Raw genomic sequence first — 10,478 nt, forward strand, 5'->3', positions numbered from 1 at the left:
AAGAAATAGAGAAAGTTAGATACTTTGACTGTGAATTTGTTTTTGTAAATGCTGCAAGCTTTGACGGCTGGTGACCCCGTACAGATTGGAGAAGGATTTGCAACATTTTGAACTTTTAAATTTGCACTTGGAGATACTTCCTGTGGTTTACTGATTTTGTGTGTTAATAGTTGTGTACTGGGATTTGGGAAGTTTCATATGACTTGTAAAGTTAGTAGTTTGGGGGCATGAAGACAAATATGTACAGGAATTTTTTGTCTAAAACTTGATATTTAACTACAGTTGTTTCTTATATGAGCTCTGTGTATGTTTAATTTGGTTTCTTTAAAGCAGCAGTTGTTGGTTGGAGTTATTTGGTGTGTAAAGTGAAGCCTCAGAAATCAGAGCTTCAATTGAAAAGGAATTTATACCAAAATTTGTCAAAGAAGAAACAGGTAAATGGTACTTACTTTTCTTATTCTTGCCCTTGAATCAAGGAAATTTATAGAATAATTATTTAAATGTCCATCATATTCTAGGCAGTAGATGTTAAATTGAGATTGAGATAGGAATATATTATTGTTATGTTAAATGCAAGCGGAATGTCGCTTTTCCCAAGTCAAGATAAGTAGATAACAGCACCAAGTTGGCCCACTGAAATGGCATATACATTGCAGCAAAGAATGGACAATCTTGACTTCTAGAGTTTTCTTGTAGTTGAGCAGGTTTACATCTCAAATGTTGGTTATCAATACCATTAAGTTCAAGAACTTTAGTTATAGCTTTTGCTTATGTACCCATGTTAAGTATTTCGAGTAATATCAACATTATTGAATGATTACAGAGGTCAATAATTTGCCCAACTGGAAAATACAGGATCCAAAATACATTTGAGATCTAATATAAATATAGACGTGTATCAAATATTTCAACTATTTTGCAGAAATCCCATTGCTCCTTTGCATTAATTTAACACTCTCTCAAAATCTGCTTAAACGAGGCCGCCAGGATGAAGTACTAACTTATTTGTATTAATGGACTCAATTTATTACCCTGTTAATATTCCATAGTTGTTTGTCCTCTACGCTTTTCTTGTTAGCCTTTAATGCATAAACAGCCTCTCTAAAGTCTATAAGTTTGTACGATTTAAACAGTGGTTCATTCCTCCATATTATTGGCAACTAGACCAATGTTTCCAATCAAATTTGGAATGATAGAACAAGATTTTGATGCTGTGAAGCACCTTAGAAAGATAGCGAGAGTACTCATAAACTTGCATTAGGATTGCCTAGCATTTTCTTCAACTCACTACAGAGACAATTTAGAACTGACTGCGCTGGTATTTCTCCAAATGGCATAAATTCTGACAATGTCAACTCCATATGCATCCCAAAAAGCTATAATTTTTTCTTCACATGGAAAAAGTGTGCAAAAATATAGCAAGCAAACAAAAGGATTGTCGCAAAAGTTACTTTGCAAGTGAAAAAACTACATTTTGCATACATAATTCTGAAAATTACTACCTCTACTGCATTTTTGAGCTATATATTACAATCTGTTGTCAACCTATACAAAAAACCCACCCATTATCTCTGAGCATTCCATATTAAAAAAGGTCAAGGGGAAAATAGCGCAACCAGCAAACCTCATTCACAGATGTTTTTGTATTTGGCATGCAAAGTATGCGGATCCCAGCATAGGATCTGGTTGAAGGAAGACCTATATAGCCCTGGCAATCAAGTAACCGTTTGGCAAGCCCTCTTATGGTCGGGCAGGATTTGGATAAACTGAGCTACTACTAGTACTAGCTTGGCCAAAACTTAAAGCTGGGTGAAGGAGCTCTGCCTGAGGGAATGAGCTGTTGGATGGCACGTCCACCAGCAGCAAATCCTGGTCAGAACTTTCATCTACAAAATTGAGAGATTCCAGCATGAGGGAACTACTGTCAGTGGGCAAGGCAAATAAGCTTCTTGGACTAAAGCAAGAGCCATCATTGTCTATGAGCTCCTTATTTTCATATGTTGCCTTCACGATCACCCTTTTCGGGCTCTTCATCATATTCTTTGCTTCTGAAAGTACAAAGACATTTTTAGAGAGCAATTCCAATGTCAATTATTACAATTGCTAGAGAACACAGCTGATATTCCATGTTATATGATGATTTTTTTATTCCATGTGAAGAAACTTTACTAGTTCATGGGAACTGGAAAAACGAGTTATTAACACTGATTCTTCAAAGTGAAAAAGCCACCACAATTAACCACCCTTTGTGGCCTGATGGTGTGAAGGATGGATTGAAGAGTTAAAAGACCAATGGGTCTTGGGTTCAAGTTGTAGCAAGGGCATGGAGTGGCCACCAATTACCATACCAATAAAAAAAAAATAAATAAAAAACCACCACAATTTCAGGCGTTAAGAGAGAGAGATGAATCAAGTTTCTGATGTACTGNAGAAAAGAGATTTTTCTTATTGCTATTTCGGTTCGTAATACAATGTGTGAGGATCATATGAAATACATATATTATCATAACATGAATATGAAGTAAAAGGGTTCCTGCTGATCCAATTAATTATCGGGAATCATTCTTGGCGATAAGAGTTCCAACCGTCCAAAGCAGACAAAACAAATTGAGCAACTTTTGGGAAGAGAAAGAAGGAAGATAATGGGCGTGCAACATTCCTTTATTAGACAAAAAGATTAAACAAAATCAATTTCGGTTGACTTATTTTACGTAATATGATTTCATAAGGAAAAAGAGAGAACCTGTATATCTGTCGGATGAGTTGGGATCATATATTAAAAGTAATCCATAAATTTCTTTAGTTTGGCTGCAAATAAACATGAATAAACAAGTGATAACACAAATCTGAAAACCCAGATCTAAAACCCATCGGAAACACATATCTAAGAGAGAATGTGAGACTTACTGAGATCTAAGGTGAGTGAGCCATGAGGTGAGTCCAACAGAGAATGAGAGACAGAGAATGCGGCTGTGGCGTGGTGACGTGCGGCGTGAGGTGAGTCCGACAGAGAATGCAACTGCGGCATGCGGCGGTGAGAAATCTGAGAATCAGAGGCTGAGATTGAGTGTAGATCTGTTGTAGTGTTGTGTACTTGTGTTAGTGTTAGACACGAGTGACAAGACTAACAGACACAAGGGTGTATGTTATTTTTAAAAAGAGTATACTGTAGAGTAAAAAACGCAAAAAATAAAAACAAATAATTAATAAATAATTTTCGATTCAGCAAACCGGTTTCGGGTAACCGAATTTTATTTTACCAAAAACCGAACCGGATTTTCGGTTTTTTTAATAATCGAACTGAAACCGAAAAAAAATTGGATTTTCGGTCCGGTTCGGTTTTCGGGTTTTTTTTTTCCACCCTTAACAATAAAAGTATCTAACCTAATAAAATTATCATTTTGCCCTTCAATTAACATGAATAACATTTACTTCTAAAATATAGTTTTTAGAGCATCTTCAAATGGCTCTTTATATGATTAAAACTTTTTATTATAAAGAGTTTATCCATAAAAACAAGAGTGTAACAGATTCTTTATTTTTTAAATATAAATTAAATAGTAAGTTTGACTCTCTACATCTAGAGAGTTAAATTTTACTCTTTATCCTAATTTTATATAATAAATTACAAGGTTTTATATATTTTATTTATTATTTATCTCTTTTATTAAGTTTCTTTAAAAAAAAAAAAAAAAAAAACAATGTATTCTCTGTCATAAAATTTATATATTTTTTATTTTATCTCTTTATGATCTCAATCGTGGCCGGCGTCTACCAACCAAAACTTCATCCCTCCTTTTCCACACACTAATCTCTTTTGTCAAAGTCTTTATCCCTCAGTTTCCATACACTAATCTCTTTTGTCAAAGTCTTGTCAATAAAGGCCCGCGGAGGAAAAAGAGGGCTAAATTTTCTTTCTTCCCGGAAAGAGAGTGGTGCTTGGGAATAATTGTCTCAATCGATCCTCGAATTTCGCATTTGCATAAATATCACCTAGACACCCAAAAATTTACTAGAATACCAAAATCTTCTCACATGGTTTTAAAAATATTACAAATTCCTTTGATTTTAAAAATATTATCTAACTCAACCCCAATAATTTAAAAAATAAAAAAAATTGGGGATGATTAAAAAATATCTAAATATCAAGCAATATTTGGATACAATTCCCCAAAATTCTTACCAAACATGAAAAAGAAACCAATAAATACATATATAATTGTCGACCATCATTTACATATCTATGATACTTTTGGATGCGCATTTCCGCTCTAACATTGTAGACAGTAAAATTTACTGTCGATTCGGAAGGGATGGATCTTGTGAGAGTAGAGCCATTGAGAACCTAATGGACTTGCACAAAGAATAAAAAAGAACGTGAAGACTAGATGAATACCGGTGTCGTGTCTACCATAGACACTTCGACGCTCAAGTAAGTGAGGCTGGGGGTTTTTAGTGAGGGCTGAGGAATGAAAGGTTACCGAATTAATGTTGTGGTTCTTGGGAGCAAGAATTTTGAGAGCTAGGTGCTACAGGTTATTACTCAATGAATAATGAGAGGGTTTTCCTTTGTTTATATAGTGAACCCTAGGGGTTGGAATTGTAATAGGACTCTGAGTCTTACTTGGTAGATGAGCTCCAATTAGGAAGGACATATGATCTCTTCCCTTTATCAAATTAGGCTTACCATTTTAAGTTAGATCCAGGATCTTGACAGAAGTGGAAACTAGATAGGATTTTGATTCCTATTATGGACTACTGTGAGCTACTGGGCTAGAACTCAGTCTAGCCGAACTTGTAGAATAGGCCAACTCATAGAGTGAATAATTTAAAAGGTGAATTTAAGCATAGGCCCAATCGGGATTAGGTTAAGGCCTTAGGTCGTAATCTGTTTGTTTTGTTATTAGGTCTCATCAAGCCAAATGCGATTTTTTGCCTATACAAACATAATTAAATAATTGCCTATACAAACATAATTAAATAATGTAATGTATTATGTTATTCAAAAAGTAATACCAAACTGATTGTTTCTTGTCTTGTCTAACCATTCCTTGTCAAAGTTGTATTATATAACTTTTTGAAAAGAAAATTTTCTATGGCTACTTTTTTTACTCACCCATATTTTTTGTGAAAATCTATCGATAAATAGATTCTGGTGGTGTCTTCAAGAAAAAAGAGGGCCACATTTTCTTTCTTCCAAGAAAAAAAAATTCTATTAAAATTGTTATTTTATTAGACCATAAGGGGAAATTGTATTAAAGTCGTGAATACTATTAAAATTCTGAATAGGAAATCCATCAAGTGATGGCCAATGAAAGAACTGCAGGGAATTAGATGCCCTACTTACCTTTTGAAAATGAAACACTACTTCATCAGGTCAAGCATATATACTAATCAATAAAGCTACCCACCGTGGATTTTGCACCAAAAATATGTACCGGCCTACATGTCCCCCTGACTCACATCAACAATCCAGACGCATGATTAAACAATAAATATTTTTCTAGTGAACGGTCGTCCATCAATATGGATAGCCGTTCACTTATATGGACTCTCGTCCATATTATATGGACGGGGGTCCATTTACTATGGACGGGTATCCTCATTTAAAGGACGTCCATCCATAAGTAAAATGGAATAATTTTTTTTTTATAAAAATTAGGGACGGTCATTCATCCGTTATGGACGACCGTCCCTTCATTTTGGACGAGCGTCCACAAATAAGGGACGTCTGTCCTTAACCAAAATATAAAAATAAAAAAATAAAAACTTTGGGGACAGCCGTCCATAAATTTTGGACGGCCGTCCCTTACGTTTGGACGGGCGTCCATTCTGTCCATTATTTTGGTTTTTGTACAGTGAGTGTGAGAAACCAAGCGTGCGAGGCTAAACTGTATGATATTCAGACGACGGTGCCTTTGAAAGAGCTGCATAAAGTGTAATATCGTCCTTTGAAGCTTGGTACCTAATACGAGCAACACAGCAAAATGCTTAAAATTCTTCAGGCGAAAGTAACCATCATTACCATCACTATTCTTGGGAGCACACAGACAAATATACAGCAAAATAGAACTCACCCAGTAATATAACTACGAGTCAGAAGGTACTCATCAAGTTTCTTCAAACCAGAGGCTGAGTTAAGATCACTGAACACGACTGCCATCTCCAGCAACTGAGGTTTTTTCTGGAACTACAATCATAGAAATCAAAACTTAAGCATCCATTTCCTTTACTCGAACCATAAATTTTGAGAAACTAAAACTTATAGCAACATTAAGCTATCTCCAACAGAAACTATCATTTTTAGTAGCTTTAAACACTGAAAACTTAGAAAAATTAACCCCCAAAAAAAAAACTTTTTAATCAGTAAAATTAATAAAGTGGTACAGAAGATCATAAGAGCTCCGGTCTCGTTGATAACAAATAAACATACAGCAACCTTAACCAGAGGATAAATTATTATTCGAACAAATCTTCTGATAACAAATAAACATACAGCAACCTTGATTTTTCATGCAAGTAAAACTTAACCATTGATTAACCGTATTCAAAAGCGCATTCATGAGACGGACTCCAGTCCATAAATATCCATGAATATCTTCAACTTCCCCAATTAGCTCTCTCACTTCATCAAGCATTCATTTCTTCTCCCTTCAAAATTTTTATATATAATCCCTCGCTTCACTTCATTTTATCTCGTCAAACCCTGAACTGGAAGCTCTTAGTTGTATTAATGGCAGTTGTCAGGCAGCGCAGACAGAGGAATCTGCAACTCCCTTTACCAGAATCCGACCGTTGCCCACGTTTCCCCTTACCTCTCCCTCCAACTACCGCCCCCTCTCGCAATTCTGCCGCCGTGACAGCCGCCATAACATGCGCAGACTTGGACAGGCTACAAGTCCTCGGCCACGAAAATGGTGGAACTGTCTACAAAGTCTGTCATAAACGGACTGACAAGATATTTGCTTTGAAAGTTGTCCACGGCGAGAGCGACTCCACCCTTTGCCGCCAAGTCTTCCGCGAAATGGAAATCCTCCGCCGTATTGACTCTCCTTTCATCGTCCAGTGCCACGGCGTTTTCGAAAAACCTTCAGGGGATATTGCCATGGTGATGGAGTACATGACGCCGGCACTCTCGAAACATTACTGCAAAAAAAGGGGACTTTCTCTGAAGAAAAACTCGCATGCATGGTTTCTCGCACTCACTGTATAAAAACTAAAATAATGGACAAGGGACGGCTTTAGACGGCCGTCCCCAAAGTTTTTTTTTTTTTTATTTTTATATTTTAGTTAAGGACGGGCGTCCTTTATTTACGGACGCCCGTCTAAAATGAAGGGACGGCCGTTGTCTCTAATTTTTATAAAAAAAAAAATTATTCCATTTTACTTATAGACGAGCGTCTTTTAAATTGGGACGTGGGAGTCCATATTAAGTGAACGGCCGTCCATATTTGATGGACAGCCATTCACTAGAAAAATATTTATTGTTTAATCACGCATCTGGATTACCGGTGTGAGTCAGGGGACACGTAGGCCGATACACATTTTCGGTGCAAAAACCTCGGTGTCTGTAGCTTTATTGATATACTTCTATATCTTCTACCTGTTGGTTAGGGTGGGTGGTTCCTACTATCGCCCTTTTTCGAAGAAACCGAAACCGTTGGTTCTACTTCTATGTACCTGAAAAAATAACAATTACCTCCCTATTTTAAAAAAAATATAACCCCTAACAGTTTTTTGAAAAAACAAATACACCCTACAAACTTTACAAAAATTACAACTATTCCAATATCCATTTCAACCTCCCAAAAATAAAATTACATAACACTTTAAGGGGCTTTTGGTTTAAGGAATGTTGGATTACTGGGAATGTTGAATTACTGGAAAGTTAGATTACCTTAAAGATTACTGGGAATCTTTAAGAAAATGTATTTAGTTAATTGGTGGGTATGTTATATTAATATGTTTGGTTGAGAGGAATAAATTGGTGGGTATGTTATTTATATTACCGAATTGTCCTTTAATTAAATATTATTATTATATTATTTTTTTAATATCGATTATTATTTGGACTATTTAAACCCCCCTGCATTTAAAAACTTAGCAAAAACAACCCCATAATAAAAGTTTGAAAAATCAACAAAACACCCCTACCAATCCAGTCACTGCCGGTGGCCGGCAACCACCACAGGCCGCCAGCAACCACCGCAGGCCGCCAGCAGCTGGTAACTTAATAGCGCACAGAAGGTAGGAAATGGCCTTTGTGTGCTGTATGGCCATTTTCGGCCAAAGATCTAGCCAAAAATGGCCAAAAGTGACAGATCTGGCCTTTGACGACCAGATCTGGCACGATCTGGCCATTTTAGGCCAAATATTTGGCTGAAAATGGCCATATCGGCCCATGGTGGCCATTTTTGGCCTTCCGTGCGCCGTTTCGATGGCTACAGTGGTTGCCGACAATTGGCGGCTGTTGGTGGGTGGGGGTGGTGCCTTGGGTGGGCTGCAATTTGTTTTGAATTCAAGGGTAATTTTGTCCAAAAAGTTAATTAATTGGTGTGAAATAGTAAAAGCTATAATCATGTAAATAAATTTAAAAATAAGGGCATTATTATCCTAACATTTTATTAATAAGAGATAAAATTGTAACAAAAAAAGATAACCTTGGTAATCTTAGAATACCTAAGAAAATATAGGTAATCAGATTACCTCCAATATTACCAATAGTAACCACTGTTGGTATTTGAAGATTACCGGTATCTTATATTACTTGACAACCAAACATAGTAATCAAGTAATATAAGATGACTTAACCCTAGTAATCTTAGATAACCCCCAACCAAACGCCCCATTTAAAACTTTAAATAACACAAGTACAACAACATAATAACATATCAACTACCAAGTTTCATCTTTTCAAAATTAAAATTACATAACACATACAATAACACAATAACATCACATAATAAGTTAATAACATATCAATTTTCATCCTCCCAAAATAAAAATTACATAACATTTTAAATAACACAAGTACAATAACCGCAATATTATGACTAAGAAATTTACAAGAATAGCAAATGAAAATTCTTTACTCTAATAAATATATTTTATCTCCCTGTTAACTTGTTGAAAGTTCCATAGCATGAATAATGGTTCAAATGACGAAGTTTGTTTGAATAAGACTTGTTTTCATTTGGATCATGGACTCGAGGGAAAACTGGAGATCGGTTTGTTAAATACTGTCATAGATAAGTTAGAGCTTTTAACCCCAAAGCTTGATAACTTAGATAGGAGAGTGAATTATACAGTCTATCGTATATTTGCTCTAAACGAAGAATTGACCCAGATCGGAAGACAGATTGAAAAGGTCAATTTTGCACTTCAAAAGGTCAAGACACTGGAACGCATCCTAACTATTTTACTAAGTCAGTAAAATAGGAGATGTCCTTGGTTCTAAGTGACATCGAGCAAGTGCGGCCTATTAAAGGATATACAGAACAAGAGGTTAAACGAGTTGTGTTAGACCTCTGCAATGGAAACCTAGATATTCGAGAAGAGTATCTGACTTGGCTAGGAGTAAAGTGACTTTTGGATGTTATCCAGAAGGCCTTTGGTCAAGGGTGTACAAAGATTTTGTGTTTTATCTGTCGAATTTCAACCATTGAAGTTTTCGAGTTGGAACTTCGGAATAAGTGGTTGGAAAAGGCTGAGGTGGTAATTCCTTATGGTACGACGAATCCCAACTGGATCCAGATCCTGAACCATATAAAGAGTCAGACTTTACGGCTAGTCTAAGAATTGATTCAGATTGACCATGGGTGGTCAGGACATTTTGGATCAGTTTGCGGCAAGTCTGTAGGAAAAATATCCTGGATTGCCTCCAGGGTTTGCACAGTTCGTGGCCAAAGAAACCCAAGGTAATTGAGAAAAGGCGGAAAGCCTCTTCATGAAATGAGTAAAGGAAGAAGACTTTATTTCTAAAGCGGATGGCAAACAGAAGGTTGATATTCTGAAAATTTCTACCTCTAACGCTGAAAGAATCAGTAGGTATTATGAGGAAGAAATGAAGAAACAAAGGAAAGGGGAAGAAACTGGAGGTTTGAAAATTACTCCAAGACCTAAAAAGGCGGAGCTCGATGAGCTAATCTCTAGACTGAGGGAATTTGAGTTTAAAGATGACCCACTTGAAGGAATTCGTAACTCTTTAAATTCTTTCAAAGGATTTCTTAAGGAAATCTCCAAACCTAAATATAAACAAACTTATCCCACAAGGATAAGGTCGGAGTTTATACCTAGGGGAGTACCTAGAATGGTGGAGATACCGTCTAGTGGAAGTTTCCTAAACATCAATTGTGTCAAGAATGTTACTGATGCAACCAAAGCATGGGAAACTGTTAACGGGGTTCATGTGCAAAATAAGAATTTTGGACTCAGTGATACTTATAGATTTCTCAGATCCACACTGCAAGGAGCTGCGG

General features: G+C 36.3%; 1 protein-coding gene across 1 annotated transcript; it reads left to right on the plus strand.

Annotated features, from left to right (window-relative positions):
* The first annotated feature begins 6,733 nt into the window (after positions 1 to 6,733).
* On the plus strand, positions 6,734 to 7,213 carry LOC116128363 (mitogen-activated protein kinase kinase 9-like). The gene has a single exon (XM_031414074.1). The coding sequence runs from the start codon at positions 6,734 to 6,736 to the stop codon at positions 7,211 to 7,213; it is 480 nt and encodes a 159-aa protein (XP_031269934.1).
* Positions 7,214 to 10,478: the final 3,265 nt, after the last annotated feature.

This window comes from Pistacia vera, unplaced genomic scaffold (assembly GCF_008641045.1).
Source record: "Pistacia vera cultivar Batoury unplaced genomic scaffold, PisVer_v2 Contig2, whole genome shotgun sequence".
Taxonomy (NCBI): Eukaryota; Viridiplantae; Streptophyta; class Magnoliopsida; order Sapindales; family Anacardiaceae; genus Pistacia; species Pistacia vera.

Coding starts and splice junctions, on each gene's coding strand:
- LOC116128363 (XM_031414074.1), top strand. CDS start 6,734: ATGGCAGTTGTCAGGCAGCGCAGACAGAGGAATCTGCAACTCCCTTTA.